Raw genomic sequence first — 23,288 nt, 5'->3', positions numbered from 1 at the left:
TGATATGAAAAAAACAGACCACACAGAGATATCAATGCAACATCCAGATCCACACGGATAACGAGATAACTCGCAAGTCCCAACCCAAGGAAGAGACCACCCCTTGCCAAAGTCCAATGCTCCAAAGGAGCTAGGGCGTTCAAAGTCGTACGACGACACTAGAGCCCATAGACTCTCAAACAGCCGCAGGACAACAAGCAAGGGGATACCCCGAGGCCAAAATCACTTGAGCAAAGGCTGGTCTCCGCATCACATCCATACAATCAGAGGATCATAGAGAGAAAAGGACGCAAAGCATCCCCAACTCCGAGCAGAGCCCAAGGAGACCACGCCCAGTGCCCCTAAAAGGAGACCTAACTCACAAGAGTACAACAGAGGGAGACCAAAAGGTCTCATAAAAACAGCTAGACAGTACACAGTCAATGTGCAATAGCTGCAGCTGGTCACATTTTGCAACCCATCCACTGCAAGGCAGCCGAACTACCCATAAACTACTAGCTGCTGAGAACTAAGTCCAGAAGGACAATTCCCAGGGCCTCAAAAGAAAAAAAAAAGGCCAAACCGCTCAACTCGGCGGCAAGAGGGAGCAAGCCCACCAACCCTCCACTTGAAGGCTATAAGGACTGAGACAATCCTTACTGCCTCACTGACCCACCGGGTCCTCTAGAATGCTTAGTTGAACACAGAGGATAACATGAGCACTTGGCACCTCTACCAAACCAGCCAAGCAGAGCGGCGCCACGTGTCAGAACAGCTACCAGACAGAACTGAACCCAAACAGTACCAGCCTGCAATCTGGGTCCTAACCGTAAAGACGCCTAAATCCACCCTCAGAGGGGAAGAAGGAAAACAGACAGGACATTCTATTGGATGAAAATAAAATACAAGGCAACCCGTAGGTTAACGCCCAAGAAAAAACAGGCCTACCGCAGGACCAGCCAAACGGAGCCCTGATCTTCAAAAAAAAAAAAAAAACTGGGAAAGATCTCAATATATGTACAATCAGGAGAAAACTGCATGTGTATAGAGATAACAATGTAGGGTACGCACCTCACTGAACGACAACTCATCAGAGGTGGACGGCTCCGTGATATCAAACATATTTCATATTATCACATTATCAAGGCATATGGAACATAATTGGAGGGGGGGGGTCACTAGGGCCTCCTCACCATATAAACAGGAATTGCTCTTTAGGAATACAGGGATTGCCCTCTAAAGAAACCGAATCCTCCATCACTAGTGCAATAACCGGAGAACAAGAGAGAGAAAACTTTTTCTTTTTTTTTTTTAAATAAAATAACGGCACCTCTATACCCCAATGGCTGGGGCACTCACCACCTCCTATGACCCAGACAGTACAGAGATTTAAGACTCCTCGCTGATAGTCACGAAGGAGGGAATGAATCACATAGTGCACAATACAGGACCGTCCCTGCTATGAGACAAAGCGCGCCAAGCCTGTAAGCTGCATGGCTCTCAAAGTGAAAGTAAAACCTGTATATTCCATAACAGCCTAAGAGCCCATAACATCTCGTACATAAAGCAGCATAAAATCAAATAAACATAAAAGATTATTATTCCCCCCGTTCAATAATACCCCTAAGGAGATATTAACCCTTGATTCTATAGAGATAAAAGGCGCCACACTGTGACCCTGTCTTCTGTGTTAACATTATGTAATAAAAAAATGAAACGATCTTATAAGAATCTACGCCGTGGAACAGGAACACGGCCCTTCAAGTGTGACAGGCCGTAGCATCGCTCCTTACATGGACTTGAGAGAAAAATCAGTCTGCGAAACTCGTCAACGCCGATTGCTGTAGGAGTTGTTAATATCGGGATGGTGTCGCAAAAGAACTCTCCCTGTATCTCCGGACTCTAACTTTCACCGCCCTCACTGAGAAGCTTATAGGGCTACTTAAAACTCCTGTCCCATTGCAAAGAGTAGTACCTTCCATAAGAGAAAACAAATTCTGACACTTCTCTGCCAACCTCCTGGGACGAAAGGCTAAGAATGACTGGAGGATGAGGGAAGTGGGAGGAGTATTTAAGCCTTTGGCTGGGGTGAATGCAGCTGTGGACTCTTTCGAATTAGGAAGAAAACATGCAATTTTTATAGTCTTTTTCCCATTTACTATGTTCTCTTGGTATCATTTATTGATAAGCATACCTAGGTAGGCTCAGGAGTAGCATTGCCCTACTGGTGGACTACTATGAGAGCGCTCAGAAAATATCTACTACACCATCACGGGGTCGGTGTGATAAGCAAAAAATTTCCAGAAGACCATGCGGTGGTAGACCCAAGCTCAAAAGCCTCCTAGCAATTCAGCAGTCTGAAACAACTATATACTGATCCTTAGTCCTATCCATCACATGAAGAACAGAACTAAGAATGGAGTCTGTAACGAGTGCCAACAGTAAAGGTAGTAAAAGAGGTAGTGGTAAGTGCTGTCTGTGTCCCCTAAGGAAGTATAGGCCCTCACTGGTAAGTATTAGATTGGGTGAATACAGATATATAACTAAAGCAATGTATAAAATACATTAAACAGGGTGTGTGTGTGTGTGTGTGTGTGTGTGTGTGTGTGTGTGTGTGTGTGTGTGTGTGTGTGTGTGTGTGTGTGTGTGTGTGTGTGTATGTATGTATGTATGTATGTATGTATGTATGTATGTATGTATGTATGTGTATATATATATATATATATATATATATATATATATATATATATATATATATATATATATATATATATATCTTTACAAATTGGGATGAAATTAAACAATGCCTTATATATTTTGTTACTGCACATTTGGTTTGATAAAAAAGGTGGACATTGTGGGAGATCAAATCACATTTAAGTCACAAAAAATATTCTTAGATTACCTTCAGGATCAACTTTAACAAGATCACTGACAACTTGATCATCATCTCCTTGTGTTGCATCAGTCTAGGAAAGAAAGATACAAAAACAAAATTTATGCTTACCTGATAAATTTATTTCTCTTGTGGTGTATCCAGTCCATGGGTTCATCCATTACTTGTGGGATATTCTCCTTCCCAACAGGAAGCTGCAAGAGGACACCCACAGCAGAGCTGTCTATATAGCTCCTCCCCTAACTGCCACCCCCAGTCATTCGACCGAAGACAAGCAAGAAAAAAGGAGAAACTATAGGGTGCAGTGGTGACTGTAGTTTAACAATAAAAAACACCTGCCTTAAAATGACAGGGCGGGCCGCGGACTGGATACACCACAAGAGAAATAAATTTATCAGGTAAGCATAAATTTTGTTTTCTCTTATAAAGGTGTATTCAGTCCACGGGTCCATCCATTACTTGTGGGATACCAATACCAAAGCTTTAGGACACGGATGAAGGGAGGGACAAGGCAGGCACTTAAACGGAAGGCACCACTGCCTGTAAGACCTTTCTCCAAAAAATAGCCTCCAAAGAAGCAAAAGTATCAAATTTGTAGAATTTAGAAAAAGTATGAAGCGAAGACCAAGTCGCCGCCTTACAAATCTGTTCAACAGAGGCCTCATTTTTAAAAGTCCATGTGGAAGCCACCGCTCTAGTGGAATGAGCTGTAATTCTTTCAGGAGGCTGCTAGCCAGCAGTCTCATAAGCTAAGCGGATAAAGCTTCTTAGCCAAAAAGAAAGAGAAGTTGCCGAAGCCTTTTGGCCTCTCCTCTGTCCAGAGTAAAAAAACAAAGCAGATGTTTGACGAAAATCCTTCGTAGCTTGTAAATAAAACTTTAAAGCACGAACCACATCAAGGTTGTGTAATAGACGTTCCTTCTTTGAAGAAGGATTAGGACAACAACAATCTCCTGATTGATATTCTTATTAGATACCACTTTAGGAAGAAACCCAGGTTTTGTACGTAAAACTACCTTATCTGCATGGAAAATCAGATAAGGGGAATCACACTGTAAAGCAGATAACTCCGAAACTCTTCGAGCCGAGGAGATAGCTACTAAAAACAGAACTTTCCAAAATAAAAGTTTAATATCTATGGAATGCAAAGGTTCAAACGGAACCCCTTGAAGAACTTTAAGAACTAAATTTAAACTCCATGGCGGAGCAACAGTTTTAAACACAGGCTTGATTCTAACCAAAGCCTGACAAAATGCCTGGACGTCTGGAACCTCAGCCAGACGTTTGTGCAAAAGAATAGACAGAGCAGAAATCTGTCCCTTTAAAGAACTAGCTGACAATCCCTTCTCCAATCCCTCTTGGAGAAAGGATAATATCCTAGGAATCCTGACTTTACTCCATGAGTAACCCTTGGATTCACACCTATGAAGATATTTACACCATATCTGGTGACAGGTTTTCGAGACTGAATTAAGGTATCAATGACCGACTCGGAAAAACCACGCTTTGATAGAATCAAGCGTTCAATCTCCAAGCAGTCAGACGCAGAGAAATTAGATTTGGATGTTTGAAGGGACCTTGAAGTAGAAGGTCCTGCCTTAGCGGCAGAGTCCATGGTGGAAAGGATGACATGTCCACCAGATCTGCATACCAAGTCCTGCGTGGCCACGCAGGAGCTATCAAAATCACCGAAGCTCTCTCCTGCTTGATCTTGGCAATCAGACGAGGGAGCAGAGGAAATGGTGGAAACACATAAGCCAGGCTGAAGGACCCGGGCGCTGCTAGAGCATCTATCAGCGCTGCCTTGGGATCCCTGGACCTGGACCCGTAACGAGGAAGCTTGGCGTTCTGACGAAGGAGGGCCTCCTCCTGAGTCCACGAACCCTGAGCCTTCAGGGAGCCTTCAGGGAGTTCCAGACTGCACTCCAGCCCAGAAGGCTGGCATCTGTCGTCACTATAGTCCATTCTGGCCTGCGGAAACTCATTCCTCTGGACAGATGACCCGAGATAGCCACCAGAGAAGAGAATCTCTGGTCTCTTGATCCAGATTTAGTAGAGGGGACAAATCTGTGTAATCCCCATTCCACTGATTGAGCATGCAAAGTTGCAGTGGTCTGAGATGTAGGCGGGCAAACGGAACTATGTCCATTGCCGCTACCATTAAGCCGATTACTTCCATACACTGAGCCACTGACGACCGAGAAGTGGAATAAAGAGCACGGCAGGAAGTTAGAAGCTTTGACAACCTGACCTCTGTCAGAAAAATTTTCATTTCTACTGAATCTATCAGAGTTCCTAGGAAGGAAACTCTTGTGAGAGGGGAGAGAGAACTCTTTCCTTCGTTCACCTTCCACCCGTGAGACCTCAGGAATGCCAGAACAATGTCCGTATGGGTCCTGGCGATTTGGAAAGTCGACGCCTGTATCAGAATGTCGTCTAGGTAAGGGGCCACTGCTATGCCCCGTGGCCTTAGAACCGCCAGAAGGGACCCTAGAACCTTCGTAAAGATTCTCTGTGCCGTGGCTAACCCGAAGGGAAGAGCCACAAACTGGTAATGCCTGTCTAGGAAGGCGAACCAGAGAAACTGATGATGATCTCTGTGAATCGGAATGTGTAGATAAGCATCCTTTAAGTCCACGGTAGTCATATATTGACCCTCTTGGATCATAGGTAGGATGGTTCGAATAGTCTCCATCTTGAAGGATGGGACCCTGAGAAATTTGTTTAGGATCTTGAGATCCAAGATAGGTCTGAAAGTTCCCTCTTTTTTGGGAACTATAAACAGATTTGAATAGAAACCCGGCCCCTGTTCCTCCCTTGGAACTGGGTGGATCACTCCCATAAACAGTAGGTCTTGAACGCAACGTAAGAATGCCTCTCTCTATCTGGTTTGCAGATAATTGTGAGAGATGAAATCTCCCCTTTGGAGATGAAGCTTTGAAATCCAGAAGATATCCCTGGGAAACCATCTCCAGAGCCCAGGGATCCTGGACGTCTCTTGCCCAAGCCTGGGCGAAGAGAGAAAGTCTGCCCCCCACTAGATCCGGTCCCGGATCGGGGGCTACTCCTTCATGCTGTCTTAGAGGCAGCAGCAGGTTTTTTGGCCTGCTTCCCCTTGTTCCAAGCCTGGTTAGGTCTCCAGACTGGCTTGGACTGGGCAAAATTTCCCTCTTGCTTTGCAGTAGAGGAAGTTGAAGTTGCGCCACTCTTGAAGTTTCGAAAGGAACGAAAATTAGTCTGTTTGGTACTTAATTTGTTGGACCTATCCTGGGGAGGGGCGTGGCCTTTTCCTTCAGTAATATCAGAAATGATCTCCTTCAGTCCAGGCCCGAATAGGGTTTGCCCTTTGAAGGGGATGTTGAGAAGTTTAGACTTTGAAGTAACGTCAGCTGACCAGGATTTAAGCCATAGCGCCCTACGCGCCTGAATGGCAAAACCTGAATTCTTAGCCGTAAGCTTGGTTAAATGAAAAACAGAGTCAGAAATAAATGAATTGGCTAACTTAAGAGCTTTAAGCATGTCTAGGATATCATCCAACGGGGTCTCTACCTGTAGAGCCTCCTCAAGAGACTCGAACCAGAAAGCTGCTGCAGCAGTGACTGGGGCAATGCATGCAAGAGGCTGGAGAATAAAACCTTGTTGTATAAAGATTTTCTTAAGGAAACCCTCAAATTTTTTATCCATTGGATCTAGGAAAGCACAACTGTCCTCGACAGGGATAGTTGTATGCTTAGCTAGGGTAGAGACTGCTCCCTCCACCTTTAGGGACTGTCTGCCACGAGTCCCGTGTTGCGGCATCTATAGGAAACATCTTTTTAAAAGCAGGAGGGGGAGAGAACGGTACACCTGGTCTATCCCATTCCTTAGTAATAATTTCTGAAAACCTCTTAGGGATTAGAAAAACGTCAGTGTAAACAGGCACTGCAAAGTATTTGTCCATTTTACACAATTTCTCTGGGACTACAATGGTGTCACAGTAATCATGAGTCGCTAAAACCTCCCTGAGCAACAAGCGGAGGTGTTCAAGCTTAAATTTAAATGCTGTCATTTCAGAGTCAGACTGAAGTAATGCCTTCCCTGAATCAGAAATGTCACCCACAGATAGAAGCTCTCCTGCTTCGGCTTCTGCACATTGTGAGGGTATATCAGACATAGCTACTAAAGCGTCAGAAAGCTCTGTATTTGTTCTAGCCCCAGAGCTGTCTCGCTTTCCTTGTAACCCTGGCAGTTTGGACAATACCTCTGTGAGGGTATGATTCATAACTGCTGCCATGTCTTGTAAGGTAAACGCATTGGACGCGCTAGATGTACTTGGCGTCACTTGAGCGGGAGTTATAGGTTCTGACACGTGGGGAGAGCTAGATGGCATAACCTCCCTTTTGTCAGTCTGAGAAACCTCTGGTGATAAATCTTTAAAAGCCATAATATGGTCTTTATAACTTATAGAAAGGTCAGTACATTTGGTACACATTCTAAGAGGGGGTTCCACAATGGCTTCTAAACATAATGAACAAGGAGTTTCCTCTATGTCAGACATGTTTAACAGACTAGTAATGAGACCAGCAAGCTTGGAAAACACTTTAATAAATGTGAAAAAGCAATTATACAAAAACGGTACTGTGCCTTTAAGAGAAAAAAACTACCACATAAACTGCAAAACAGTGTTAAAAAGTAGTAAACTCTACGAAATGTTTACAGTGTGTATAAGGGACTAACCACTTGCAAATGGATGATTAAACCCTTAGGCCCAAAAACGGATTAGAAAAACGTTAAACAGTTAAACACACTGCCACAGCTCTGCTGTGGCTCCTACCTGCCCTTAAACACGATTTTTGCAGGAAAAAACCCTCTATAGTGGTCCTAGATACCAGAGGACTCCTTTAGGGAAGCTGGATGTCTCAGTCTGAAAATCAACTGCGCATTTAGAGCGCGAAAATAGGTCCCTCCCACCATGCACTCAATGTCAGAGGGCCTTAAAAAAGTACTTCTAGGAGTAATCTAACTAGCCATGTGGAAAACTAGGCCCCAAATAAAGATTTATCACCCTCAGAGAAAAAACGTTTTTTCTATAAACCATGCAAACTGTTTTACACTAAGTAATATGAGTATTAACATGAATCTTACCCTTTTTTGCAAGCATGATCCCAGTCGTTAAATCACTGTATCAGGCTTACCTCAAATATACCAGGCACTGTCAGCATTTTCTAGACCTTATCTCTCTAGAAAAAAATATACTGAACATACCTCAAAGCAGGTAATCTGCAGACCGTCCCCCCAACTGAAGTTTTCTTTCCATACTCTTCAGTTATGTGTGAGAACAGCAATGGACCTTAGTTACAAACCGCTAAGATCATCAAACCTCCAGGCAGAATTCTTCTTCCAATTTCTGCCTGAGAGTAAAACAGTACAACGCCGGTACCGTTTAAAAATAACAAACTCTTGATTGAAGGTAAAAACTACACTAAGTCACCACATATCTCTTGATACTTCCTTTCTTGTCAAGAGCTGCAAGAGAATGACTGGGGTTGGCAGTTAGGGGAGGAGCTATATAGACATCTCTGCTGTGGGTGTCCTCTTGCAGCTTCCTGTTGGGAAGGAGAATATCCCACAAGTAATGGATGAACCCGTGGACTGGATACACCTTTATAAGAGAAATAACATTTATCATAAACCTACTAATTAACCATCCAGTTCACAACAAATAGTTTGGGTAAGCATCAGATCATTCCTCTCCTATTGCGAAAGATGAAAAATGCTCACAACAGCCATAATAGGTACATACATTACCAGTAATATTGTCTAACTGGTGTTACCGTGAGTAAAATTAGCAGAATCTACAGTGAAAACTGGTACTTTAGCTTATAATAACAGTAATCACGGTACTAGGTTATGATACCCCATGTTTTGGTACAGGTGATAAAGACAGACCTAAGATCTTATTCACCTTGTATATGACAAGAGAAATCGTTGTGAACACTAACGTCATCCTAGGGTTGCAAAAATATTTATCAAACAGAATTTTTTTTCCACATAGTTTTAAGTACATCCTATCATTATGCCAGTATTAAACACGTTATTGTTAACTGGGGCACATAATAGAAAATGATGTTATAGTTGACATAATCAGATGACAAATACAGAGTACAGAATAAATGTTACAAAAAATGTGTAAATTTGTTTTTAGGAAGCACTCACAACATAGGCCGGATGATCTGTAGCCAGACCAAAATCTCCAATCTTCACATGGTCATCAGAATCCAAGAAGATATTTACAGGCTTTAAATCTCTGTGAATCATCCCCTGTTGGTTAAAAACGATGGATGGTAAAGCAAGTAACTGCAGCTGTAATGCTGATAAGAAAATAGCAAATTATACCTGCAAAGGGGCGGGGGGGGGAGTTAAGACAAAGTGGCTCATCTAATCTGGACATTTACCTACAGAAAAGACCCCACTGTAAAACATTGAAATTAATAGGTGAATGTTTATTTTGCATAGTTGACTGTGTCGTTGATAAACAACAAGTTTATAATTTTGACATACTTAAGACATATTCCCCTATGCCATACCACATGACAATACCTTTCATTTTCAAAATATCCATACTACATCATCATAAATATAAACTGAATTATACCCATACGTGCAACTGAACATTGAAAATGTAAAGAGAAATTAATCACTTTGAGACTGTAATATACAATGTTTAATTGTGTGCAGTATTAAAAAACTGAGTTTTCCAATTGCCCCGAGTTTAAAATGGGTGCTACCATGTTGAAACCCAGATTTCCCTTATGTAATCTCTTCTGCTTAGGAGAACTAAGGGAGCATCAAACGCTTCTTAGTTATGTATGAAAATTGTGTTTTGTCCCATGCTCCCCAGAGAAGCCAGAAAGCAAAATCTATACCCTAAGTTTTCAAAATGCTGCAACTTGCCTACCCAGCTATTTAATTTGCAGCATTTGAAAATGACAGAATTTGCTTTTTTGTCCTCTCTAGGAAGTGTGGAACCACCAAATTTTTTCATAAAACAAGGAGGTGTTTAATGCCCTTTTAAGGACATGACAAAAACTAAACTTGCCGTCACTGGAATCCAGACGCACCCTCCATCTTTCCAGCCTTGTGTTTAAGAGCTTTTCTGGGAAGCTCCCACCCTACCTGAGCAGAATGCTTTCCCCGGCTGTTCCCACCTCCTATAACTTCCGATCAAGTACCAGCACATTATTTAGTTTGCCTCAATACAAAAAGAAAGCAGCTCAATCCTCTTTTTCCTACAGAGCACCACAATTATTGAATGACCTCCCGCACACTTTCAAACCTTCCCCAAGCCTAAATTCCCTCTCTACATATCTCAAAACAGAATGCACCTGTCATGGTTGATTATATATTTCTTACCTGTTCTATGTTAAATTTTGCATATATTGTGTATTATTGTTTTTGTATTTTATTGTACCCTATTGTATCAATGCAATGATTTGTGGACCCAGGATATACTTGAAAACGAGAGAAATCTCAATGTTTCTTTCCTGGTAAAATATTTTATAAATAAAGCATGAAAATAATGTTTAAAGTACCTTTTAACCTTTTGAAGTACTTAAACACAGCCATTGTTTGCTCAATAAAACGTTATACTTCATAAATAAACTAATAATTAAAAAATACATCTATACATTCTTCTTAAAGGGACATTATACACTCATTTTTTCTTTGCATAAATGTTTTGTAGATGATCTATTTATATAGCCCATAAAGTTTTTTTAAAAAACAAATCTTTAGTTTTGCTTATTTTTAAATAACATTGCTCTGATTTTCAGACTCCTAACCAAGCCCCAAAGTTTTATGTGAATACCGTCAGCTACCTTCTCCAGCTTGCTCCTGTTTGTGTAAAGGGTCTTTTCATATGCAAAAGAAGGGGGAGGGTCTTATTTGCCACTTGCAGTGGGCTTCCCAGCTACCTTTTCAACAGAGCTAAACTGGCAGCTTCTAAGTACGTTTTTAAACAGTTTTATACTGGATTTTTATATCAGTATCTATGCATCTTATTCTTTATAGTAGTGTCTATTACATGCAGTTATATGAAAATGAGTTTATACTGTCCCTTTAATTTATGCTGTGATATGAATACATATCTAGCAAAAAAAGGGGGTTAAATAAACTAGCGCTTAAGAGTTAATATCCCTTGCCCTATTCTCCTACTATCTACTTCCCAGATAGAAAGGTGTATAAAGTGAAAAAGTTATGGAGATTAGGCGCTTAATCTGCAAAAGGGATAAAGGTGTGTATGGAGGTCGTTAGCTAAATATGTAGAAAAAACTGGACCTTGGACAGAATAAGTGAAAAATTCTTCTACAATTTATTTTCAAAATAAAAACATGATAATACCAAGATAAAATAAATCACAATCCCTAAGTGTTGCAACACTATATCGATCAATTCATAAAATTTCTAAAATTCAGATATACATTTGTTTCATACACAAATAAAAGGATTTATCTGCTCTTTTGTATCCTTTGTTCAAAGATTTTAGATAGAATGTATTCTTTTATTTCAACACAATTAATAATATTTGTCTCTATTTGATATTTTATATCTATATTTCATCAACTTTAAAATTACAAATATGTAGCAAAAACTAACAATTAGTTAAAACAATTTAAATGCAAGATTATAAATGGTGTCCCCACAATGGCTGTTTACTTATATTGGTTGTAATTTTGTGTATCTAAAAAGTTCATCAAAGCATTTGTAAGTAATTGGAGATAAATTACTGAGGGCTGTGTTCTTTATCCTTATATTTATGTTGTGATATATTACGGTTTCACAGTTACCTCTTTGTATCCTCAGTGAGCTTAATTTGTAGAAAAGGAATGTTCCAAACAGTGTTTAGGGGTGATTTTCTTACCCTCTCTTGTGAGCTGTTACTACTCACGGCTTCCCAGCGGTTCCTATGTGTCCTCAGTTTGACTCTCAGACAAGGGGTTCCGGTAGGTAATTTTCTTTGTGTTACCTTGTCACTGGTCTTTGTAGAAGTGCTCTGATTACAGCACCAAACTGTAGACAATCCTTTTGTTTCTGTAACTTGCGCAAGTTAGCTTTTGTGTTTGTAGTTCCTCAATCTCCTGCACTTAAGTACTTCTGTACGCAGGAAAAAAACAGGCTTTTTCTTTCTTGGTGTTCACACAGATATCAACATGTTTCGCCAGCAACCCTGGCTTTATCAAGATAAAGTGTGATCACACCTTACACCTTTATATAGCACTGACTTGATTTCCATTGGTCCATTCACTGTTTCTGTTTCTCTTTTCCACTGGGTCCTAGAGTCCTTTTGTTCAAATATCCTATTTTGTTTTCTAACTTTTTATTTTTTATTCAGGTCATATCAGAGTGGTTAACCGATTTCTTTTTTCATTATTCCTAACAGCCTTTCTCCATTACTTCACATATGCCAAGGGGTTCAACCATTTATATTTTAACAGTTTATTTAATTTTCACATTCATTTTCTATTACTCCTATTAACATTTTAAACTTTTGACAAATCTTTAGAATAAATTAGTTTAGAAATCCATTTATTTTAAAATAATAATACCAATTAATTTTTTATATAAATATATTATTTTTCCAAGTGTCTTAGGTGAAGAATTTTCAAGTGGCTCCATGATATAGGTACTATTACAAAAGTGAAAGGGGAGAAAAACAAATAATGTGGTGATATGTTTGTGCAAGAGAAAAAATTATCCCTTTATTTTAGTGGCTCCATTATATAGATACTATTACAAAGGGGAGAGGGGGGAAAACAAATAAGGTGGTGATATGTTTGTGTAAAGGAATTAATTATCCCTTTTTTTTTTTTTTTTTTTTTTTTAAAAATCTCTAGGATAATACATTTTTTACTGACTAAAACTAGTTATACAAATTTATTAAAGATAGTGATTACTGTGTGCCTAGAAAAGGAGATATGGGGTGAATCGTGTTGAAGTTGTATATGAATTCTGCTTCTTTTTTTAGAATAGATGCTTCTAAATCTCCCCCTCTCCAATTGGGTTTCACTTTATATAATCCCCAATACTTCATATCTGAGACTCTATTTTTGTGTATTTCCCTAAAATGTTTATAAAGATAAGTGTCCAGGTTCCCTTTTTTGATGTTACAGATATGCTCCCTTATCCTGTCCCTTAGCATTCGCGTCGTTTCTCCTATGTAAAAAAGTTCACAAGAGCATTGCAGAATATAGATTACTCCTTTATTAGTGCACCTTATTGTGTTTTCTATTTTAAACTCCTTAGTGTTATTAGGAGTCCTAACAGTTTTCTTTTTAATGCCATACTGGCATGCTCTGCATGCATGGCAGGGAAAAAAACCTTTCACATCCCCTCCTTTTAGATCTTTCTCAAAAGATTTCTTATTTTTATTCTGTTTTTTGTACTCACTCGGTGCAAGAATCATTTTTAAATTTTGTGCTCTCCTATAAATTACCCTTGGGTATGGTGGTATTTTGTCTCCTAGAATTGGGTCATTTTTTAGGAGATGCCAGTGTTTTCTTAAAAAAATTTTCACTAGTAAATGGTCTTCGCTGAAGTCATTTATAAAAGGGACATTGAACTCATCTGACATATAATTATTAGATTTATGTTTATACTCTAATAGTTCTTTTCTCTCTGTGTTTCTTGCTCTCTCTGTTGCTCTATTTATTGTTTCTTTCTTATAACCTCTTTCCTTAAATTTTTCTTCCAAGATGTTAATCTGGAATTCAAAGTCATCAATCCTTGAGCAATTTTTCCGGACCCTTAAACTTTGGCTTATTGGTATACTTTCCTTCCATTTAGAGAGGTGACAGCTGGAGGCATGTATAAAATTGTTCGAATCGACTTTTTTAAAGTGTGTTTTAGTTTCAATGTTGTCTGATACTATCATTATATCCAGATCTAAGAATGTGATCTGTTCTTTATTAAATTCATATGTAAACGAGATACCTCTGTCATTACTATTCATGGCGCAAGTTACAGAAACAAAAGGATTGTCTACAGTTTGGTGCTGTAATCAGAGCACTTCTACAAAGACCAGTGACAAGGTAACACAAAGAAAATTACCTACCGGAACCCCTTGTCTGAGAGTCAAACTGAGGACACATAGGAACCGCTGGGAAGCCGTGAGTAGTAACAGCTCACAAGAGAGGGTAAGAAAATCACCCCTAAACACTGTTTGGAACATTCCTTTTCTACAAATTAAGCTCACTGAGGATACAAAGAGGTAACTGTGAAACCGTAATATATCACAACATAAATATAAGGATAAAGAACACAGCCCTCAGTAATTTATCTCCAATTACTTACAAATGCTTTGATGAACTTTTTAGATACACAAAATTACAACCAATATAAGTAAACAGCCATTGTGGGGACACCATTTATAATCTTGCATTTAAATTGTTTTAACTAATTGTTAGTTTTTGCTACATATTTGTAATTTTAAAGTTGATGAAATATAGATATAAAATATCAAATAGAGACAAATATTATTAATTGTGTTGAAATAAAAGAATACATTCTATCTAAAATCTTTGAACAAAGGATACAAAAGAGCAGATAAATCCTTTTATTTGTGTATGAAACAAATGTATATCTGAATTTTAGAAATTTTATGAATTGATCGATATAGTGTTGCAACACTTAGGGATTGTGATTTATTTTATCTTGGTATTATCATGTTTTTATTTTGAAAATAAATTGTAGAAGAATTTTTCACTTATTCTGTCCAAGGTCCAGTTTTTTCTACATATTTAGCTAACGACCTCCATACACACCTTTATCCCTTTTGCAGATTAAGCGCCTAATCTCCATAACTTTTTCAATGAATACATATCTATCAAGTATTTACTACTTAATATCCCTTTAAATTTCAACTGGTCAAAGTCTTCAATTCATTAGTATTGTAACGTTCTGCTCTAATCCAGCCATTTCTGCACTGCCTCTTGCAAAAAGTATTAAAGTTTACCTTTCTTTTAAATCAGTATATTATGTTTTAGTATTATTCCTTTACCGAAATTTTTTTGCCATTGCTGAACTTTCTTAAAAAGATAGAAAAGTCAAAATAAACTTGCATGATTCTGATAGAGCACTTTAAATTCACTTCTATTTTCAAATGTGCTTCTTTCTCTTGGTATCCCCTTGTTGAAAAAGAATATGCACATATCTTATAATCTTATACACTTGTGAGTGCTAGGTACGGATTGGTGCTTGCGCATATTTGTCTCTGGTGATTGGCTAACTAGATGTGTCCAGGTAGCTGCCAGTAGTGCAATTATGGTCCTTCAGCAAAGGATAGCAAAAGAAAAGCAAATTTGATAATCAAAGTCAATTGGAAAGTTGTTTAAAATTGTATGTTTTATCAAAATCCTTAAAAGAAATTTTCGGGGGTTTACTGTCCCTTTAAATACTCAAATAAAACATTACCAAATAGTTCAGCTCTGGAAACCCTTTTAGTGTTTCAAAACTTCTAAAACCCCAAAACACAAACTACGAAGGGATCTGACAACATCCAAAGAATGCAAAGATTTCTCAGAAGCATTTTTTTGGATTAGGACACAAGGAGGGAACAATAATTTCCCTATTAATGTTGTGTACGTAAACACCTTTAGGCAAAAATGTAAATGTAGTCCACGAAACAGCTTTTTCTTGATGGAAAATCAAATAAGGAGACTCACAAGAGAGAACAGACAACTCAGAAACTCTTCTAGCAGAAGAGATGGCCAAAGAAACAACACTTTCCATGAAAGTAGTTTAATGTCGAATTTATGCATAGGTTCAAAAGTAGGAGCCTGAAACACTTTCAATATTAGGTTAAGACTCCAAAGAGGAGAAATAGGCCTAATGACAGGTTTAATCCGAATTAAAGCCTGAACAAAACAACGAACATCAGGAAGTTTAGCAATCTTCCTATGAAATAATACAGAAAGAGCAGAGATTTGTCCTTTCAAAGAACTGGCAGATAAACATTCATCTAAACCATTCTGCAAAAACTGAAAAATCCTAGGAATTCAAAAAGAATGTCAGAAATAATCATAGTTGATATACCACGAAATATAAGTTTTCCAAACTTTCTGATACATTTTCCTAGAAACAGGTTTGGGAGTCTGAATCATAGTGTCAATCAGAGTCAGAGAATCCTATATAAATGAGAACAAAGCGTTCAATTTCCATGCTATCAAGTGTAGAGACTTTAGATCTGGATGGAAGAAAGGACCTTGAGACAGAAGGTCTGGTCTTAGAAGAAGAGGCCATGGCGGGGCAACTAGACATTCGGACCAGGTCCGCATGCCAAATCCTGTGGGGCCACACTGGAGCTATTAGGATTACAAAAGACTGTTCAAATTTTATCTTGAAAATCACTCTGGATAGTAGGGACAGAGGGGGAAATATATAAGCAGGCTGGAAAGACCAGGGAACTGATAGAGCATCCAACACCTCTGCCTGAGGATCCCTGGACCTTGCAAGGTATCAGGGAAGTTTGTTGCTCAAACGAGAGGCCATCAGATCTATTTCTGATAGGCCCCAGTGTTTTACAATCAGATAAAATACATCTTGGTGGAAAGACCACTCTCCTGGATGTAGGGACTGCCACCCAGTTGTCCACACCTGGGGTGTAAATCACAGTGATGAGGCAGGAATTGGTTTCCGCCCAAGAGAGGATTCAAGATATTTATATCATGGCAAGGGTTCCCCCTTGATGATTGACATAAGCTACTGCCGTAATATTGGCTGTCTGGAAATGGAGATAAGGCTCCGTTTTCAATAAAGGCCAAGCCTGAAGGGCCCTGAAGAGAGCATAGAGTTCCAAAACATTGATTGGCAATCTTGCCTCTCACGGATTTCAAACCCCCTGTGCTGTCACACAGACAGCTCCCATACCTGAAAGACTTGCATCTGTGGTGATCACAGACCAGGAATGAAAGACTGGTGATTCAGCCACCAAGTCAGAGATAGGTGCGTACTGGGATCTAAGAATATATCTTGGGATATCCGAGTATAATCCTTGCACCATTGACGTAGCATTCAAAGCTGAAGAGGTCTCATATGAATGCGTCCCAAGCTGCAATCATGAGGCCTAGTACTTCCATACACAGAACCACTGAAGGGAATGGGAGAGACTGTAGGTTCAGACAAGATGAAATTAATTATATTTGTCTCTTTTCTGTCAGGGAAAGAGTCATGGACACTAAATCTATCTGGAAACCTAAAAAAAGGTTACCTTTGTCAGAGGAAACAAGAAACTCTTTGGGAAATTGATCCTCCAACCATATCATTGAAGAAACAACAATAGTTGTATGGTATGAGATTCTGCTAAATGAGAAGATTGAGCTAGTACCAATATATCTTCTAGATAAGGAAATGCTACAATACCCTGAGCACCATTACAGATAAAAGGGCTCTGAGAAGCTTGGTAAATATTCTTTGAGCTGTAGCAAGACCAAATGGAAAAGCAACAAACTGATAATGCTTTACGAGAAAAGAAAACCTCAGAAACTGGTAATGTTCTGGGTGATTTGGGATGTTAAGGTAAGCATCCTGTAAATCTATTGTGGATATAAAGTTACCTTGTTGAACAAAAGGCAGAATGGTCCTGATAGTTTCCATTTTGTTGGTACCCTTACAAATTTGAAGATTTTAATAAAATCCCATCCCCTGTTTCTGCAAAGGAACTGGAACAATTACTCCCATATCTTCCAGATATAAAATAGATTTTAGAAAAACCTAAGCTTTTATTGGATGTTTGGAATATGAGAAAGAACCATCCTGTGGGAGGTCTTATTTTGAATCCAATTCAATATCCCTGAGATTCTGAGGGATTCTGGACAGACTGTAACCAAGCTTTCTGAAAAAGGTTTAATCTGCCCCTTACCAGTAATACTGGGTTGGGGGTTTTAACTTTATGAGGTCTTAGAGACTGGATTAGATTTCTTATTCTGTTTGGATTTGTTCCAGTTTGAAGAGGGTCTCCAGACTGAGGCAGAGGATTTAAGGTAGGGGTCAGTTTTCTGTTCTCTTTTCTGAGGAAAGGAAACAATTTGGAGCTTTAAAATTTCCCTTTCGACGTTTTGTCTTGAGGAAGAAAAGCTCTTTTACCTCTAGTAATCGTAGAAATAATAGAATCCAGTTGAGAACCAAACAATTTCTTTCCTTGGAAAGAAAGCAACAGTAATCTAGTTTTAGACACCATATCAGCATTCCAGGATTTACGTCATAGGGCTCTTCTGGCAAGTGTAACTAGAGACATGCTTTTGATATTAATTTTCAAAATATCAAATGCTGCATCACAAATAAAATTGTTTGCATTTTGAAGTAAATTCAATAGATTTGAATATTCAGGGTCAGAGGACAACTGCTGTGTAAGACTGGTTAACCAGTATTAGCAGCAGCCACTTCAGAAATAGATATAGCTGGTCTAAGAATATAACCAGTATGTAAAAATGCCCGTCTGAGATAAGATTCAAATTTTCTATCTAAAGGGTCTTTAAAAGAAGTACTGTCTAGAGGAACTTCAGAGTGGAAATGGCCCCTCATCCACTTTGGGAACCGTTTCCCATAACTCTAAGTTAGCAGCAGGTAAAGAATATAGTTTTTTACACCTTGAAAAGAGGTTAAAAGGTTTAGACCATTCTTTAGCGATCATATCAGAGATAGCATCAGGTATAGGGAAAATCTCTGGGAGAGATTGACAACAGTTTTATATACTGACTTTAAACTATTAAATGGTTTGTCATCAGAAGGTTTAGCTTCTTCAATCCCTAAACTAACTAAAACTTCCTTCCAAATAGAACAAACATATTCAATTTTAAATAAAAAGGAGGAATTATCAGGTTCTACGTCTGATGAGGTAGCATCACTGTTAGAGGAATCCTCATCATTCAAAGATACTTCAGTATTTTGTCAGGACTTATATTACTAGTAGATGGTAAAATATAAATTGACCGTTTATGTTTATTCGAAGGCGATAGTGCAGCCAGGGCCTTAGAAATGGCAGTAGCATTGAAATTTTTCATTGCCGGAGCTACGCCATCTGCATTAGTGTACATAAAAACATCATTAGATTGATCGGTGTACGATAAAAATTCTAAGCATGAGTCACATAAATGAGCTAAAGAAGCTATTTCAGTTGTTTTACAATAAGCACACTAAGCTTTGGTAGAAAGGTGTTAAGACGACTCAGTTCCTATGGTAAATTTAGGGACAGATTGGTGCTGTTCCATTATGGCAAAATATTTTAGTAAAATAGATGTGATAATTACTATTGTTACCTTCTTATAGCAAGCTTTTTAAAGGAAAGGAAACAATTGCCCCTATTTAAAGCTTGGCATGGACATTTAAAGCCCTATGCAAATGCAGTAATTGTCAGATGTGCACAATTTTAAATACTGAATTATAGAAAAAAGGCACACAAGTGTGACGTGCACGTTTTATGATGCGTTGTTGCGCTAATAGGGACGCATGTTTTGTTTTAATTATAAGTGCGTGTATAATGGCGCCTAATTTGATGCACGCTGCTTGCAAACAGTGATGCATGTTTAATATGGTGTGCAAACCCGACAAATAAAAATGCCCCAGGGATAACGCGCATGCGCATGTGAAAATTGTTGGCGCAATTTTAGTATCCCTTTAATGCAGCCCAAATCATGATGTCATCAGTGGGCAGATTGGCAGCCATTTCAAAGTGACCAGGAACAATAGTCATTTTAAAATAACTTTTTTACGGTTACTGCTGCATGATATAGAAAGGGGTGCAGGAGGATATTTGCAGCTTAATCTAAAGTAAGAGTTTAGGATGACTTACCTGTTCATGAATATATGTCAACCCCTCCAAAATTTCCCGAAATAACCTCCAGAGACGACTTATGTCAAGATATAATCCCTGGTCTATTGTGTCCCGTAGGGTACTCTTCTCACAGTATTCCATCTAAAGAAAATAAATAAAAAAAATAAAAAAAAATTGCTATACAGGTATATTCTATTTCATATTCTCCCCAGTGATTGATACATTAACAATAAAGCATTCATATCTATTTTATCGCATATCAAGGGGATTATATAATGATGGACTTGATTGCTCAAACAGAAAAAAAAACATAAAAGCATCCGATAATGATCAAATCAACACTTAAAAAATAACATTATTTGCTTAGCTTAAAAAAAGTTGTCCATGCTTTCTATTGTCCTACCTTTTGTTATTGTTTAAAAAGATAGATAACGCCTTTACTACCCATTCCTCAGCTTTGATAACCAACATTGTTATATTAATATACTTGTTATATTAATATACTACTAAGATTGCCTGTTTCTAAGCCCCTGCAGGCCCGCCCATTATCTCTGGCTGTAGTGCAAGATTGTAAAAAGCAGACAGTGCTAGTTAATGTGTGCCATACAGATAACATTGTGCTTACTCCCATGGAAAATACTAATGGGTTATCAAGAACCAGCACTATTTGGCTAACATGCAAGATTGTAAAAAGCTAAAAAAAAAAGCACTGAGATAAGGGGCAGTCTGCAGGGGCTTAGATACAGGTAGGTAAAAAGAATATTAATTTAACAGTGTTGATTATTCAAAACTGGGGAATGAGTAATAAAAAGGGATTATCCATTTAATACAGGTATACCTCACTTTACAGCGCTTCACTTTACAGCGATTCGCTAATACAGCGCTTTGTGGAGCTGAAGTTCAACCTCCAAAGATTTTGAAATAGTGCTGTAATCATCATGAGATTGCGAGAAAAGTGACTGGCACTATGTTGTTAAGCACAGTTCATTCTGTTTACAGAATTACAGTGCGATCTGTGTCTTAGTGTTATAGACTGGCAAATTTTACTACAGTAATTGTCACTATTTTACAGGTACAGTATTTATTGAATACTGTACTGTGCTAGTATTAAATTAAACTTAGTGCTATTGCACACTTAATATATATAAGTTCAAACATGTTTTCAAGATTTTAAATACACTGGCAAGTGAAAAGAAAGCTAAAACCACATTGTTTCACTTTAAGGCGGTTTTCACTTTACAGCGGGGCTCCGGTCCCTAACCCGCTGTATGAGCGGGGTATACCTTGTATGAATATTCTCTGGACTTGCCTTGGGCACACCAGCAGCAAATGAACAATTGATAAGACACTGGAAGGAAATATCACACATATGTTCAACAATATTTTTTATTGTTTTTTTGCTGATGCTTTGTATTATTTATTTTTTTTAATCTTAGAAATACAACCAATAAAAAGAAAAAATCAGTATGTGTTATGTTATTGTTCAGAACTAAACAGGCACAAACAATCTTCTATATTTTACATTGTTGCTACAGTATAAAAACATCATTTATTTTCTTAACTGTTAAATTCCTTTCTTTCTCCATGATCCATTACTCCTGCGAATTACATTTCCTGCCACTAGGAGGAGGCAAAGATTTCCAAACTTAAAAGCTCTATATAAACCCTGCCACCTCTATAGTAATTAATCTGACATATACAACCAAGCTGACAGAGGTGAGAATGAAACAGAGCAAAATAGAGGAAATGGGGGGAAAAAAAAAGGATGTGCCAAAAAAATAAAAAAATAAAAATAAAGGTGTGTTATCACTATGTAAAAAAGTAATTTATCAGGTAAGACATTAATTGTCTTTTCTTTCATATAGGTAATAAGAGTCCACAATCGATTACTCCTGGGAACTAATACCCAAGCTGTGGCAGAGGCCACAAGTAATGGAAGAAAAAAGGGAGGGTTAAACATCCTTTTACTAAAAGAAAAGAAAACAAAACTCTCAAAAACAGAAGAATCATTATTATATCATTTTATAAATGCAATTTAAAAAACAGAAAACTGAGTCCTCGACAGAGACAATTGCCTGAAGAACTTTCCTACCAAAAGCAGCTTTAGATGAACAAAAACATCAAAATGGTAGAATTCAGTAAAAAGTATGCAAGGATGAGCAAGTAGCTGCCTTGCAAATTTGTTCTACAGAGGCCTAATTCTTAAATGCCCAGGAAGTGGCTACAGAGCGAGCAATTGCTTAATCCACAAGGCCAGAGCAACAGAATATGTCTTCTACCCCCCGCGCTTATCTGAAAAGTAAACAAACAAATCAGGAGTCTGTCTGAAATCTTTAGTAACCTCAAGATAATATTTCAGAGCCCGGACAACAACCAAGTTATGAAGAAGTATCTCAGAAGAATTCTTAGGATAATGACAAAGAATTGTCATTATTGTCAGAGGAAACAACTTTAGGCAGAAAATCAAAGAAAGCTCTTAAAAAAAAAAAATTCTCCTTATGAAAAATTAAATAAGGATACAAAATAAGTGCAGACAACTCAGACACTCTTCTAGCAGATGAAATAGTGAAAAGAAATAAAGCTTTTAAGGAAATAAGCTTAATATCCACCTTATGCATAGGTTCAAAAGGAGGATACTGCAAAACTTTCAGAACCAAATTAAGATTCCAAGGAGGAGAAATAGGCTTGGATTACAGGCTTTATTCTAGATAAGATTAGATTAGCAATTTTCCTGTGAAAAAGAACAGATATATGACCTTTAAAAGAACTGGCAGAAAGACCTTTCTGTAAGCCATCTTTAAAAAACTCAAGAATTCTTGGAATCCTAAAAGAATGCCAAGAATAAAAAAGAAGAGAACACCAAGAGATAAAGGATTTCCAAACCTTACAATAGATTATTTTAGTAACCGATTTCCTAGCCTGAACAAGAGTATTAACAACAGACTCGGAAAAACCTCTATGACGAAGAACTATCCATTCAATCTCCAAGTCATCAAGCTTAGAGATTTTAGATCTAGTTAGAAAACGGGACCTTGAGACAGAAGATCTTTTCTTAAAGGAAGAGGCCAGGACTAATAACTGGACATCTAAACCAGATCTGCAAACCAAAATCTTCAAGGCATTTTGGAGCAATTCACTGATGCATTCTCTTTCCTGTACTTGGATATTACTCTGTATAACAGAACCAGAGGAGAAAACACATACGCTAGCCAAAACAACCAAAGCATTCTCAGAGCATCTGTCTTCAGAGCCCTTGGATCCCTGGACTTGGTGAAATACTGAGGAAGTTTGTTGTTTAACCTGGAAGCCATGACATTCTCTCTTGAAGGCTCCAAAGATTCACAATCTGACTGAATACATCCAGATGAAGAGACCATTCCCCTGGATGGATTGTCTTTCTGAAACATTAACAGCAGATATATAATAATGATGGATCTCTGCCCAATCCAGAATTCTCCGAACTTCCTTCATCACCAAGGAGCTCCTGGTTCTCCCCTGGTGATTGATATAAGCCACAGCTGTAACATAGTCTAACTGAAACTGAAGAAAGGATTCTATCCTTAACTGGGGAAAAAAAAGAAGACAGTCCAGTGAATTGTTCGGAGTTCC

The 23,288-nt window shown here is 38.3% G+C and overlaps 1 protein-coding gene across 1 annotated transcript in view; it reads right to left on the bottom strand.

Annotated features, from left to right (window-relative positions):
- EIF2AK4 (eukaryotic translation initiation factor 2 alpha kinase 4) overlaps positions 1 to 23,288 on the bottom strand; it is a 396,156-nt gene that overhangs the window by 255,033 nt on the left and 117,835 nt on the right. The window contains exons 15-17 of the mRNA XM_053697714.1: positions 19,698 to 19,820; positions 9,071 to 9,175; positions 2,885 to 2,948 (exon numbers count right to left, since the gene is read on the bottom strand). Coding sequence (XP_053553689.1) covers positions 2,885 to 2,948; positions 9,071 to 9,175; positions 19,698 to 19,820 — 292 coding nt within the window. The remainder of the gene's footprint in view (positions 1 to 2,884; positions 2,949 to 9,070; positions 9,176 to 19,697; positions 19,821 to 23,288) is intronic.

Source organism: Bombina bombina, chromosome 1 (genome assembly GCF_027579735.1).
Source record: "Bombina bombina isolate aBomBom1 chromosome 1, aBomBom1.pri, whole genome shotgun sequence".
NCBI classification, from domain to species: Eukaryota; Metazoa; Chordata; class Amphibia; order Anura; family Bombinatoridae; genus Bombina; species Bombina bombina.
This window is presented reverse-complemented; position numbering and strand designations above follow the sequence as displayed.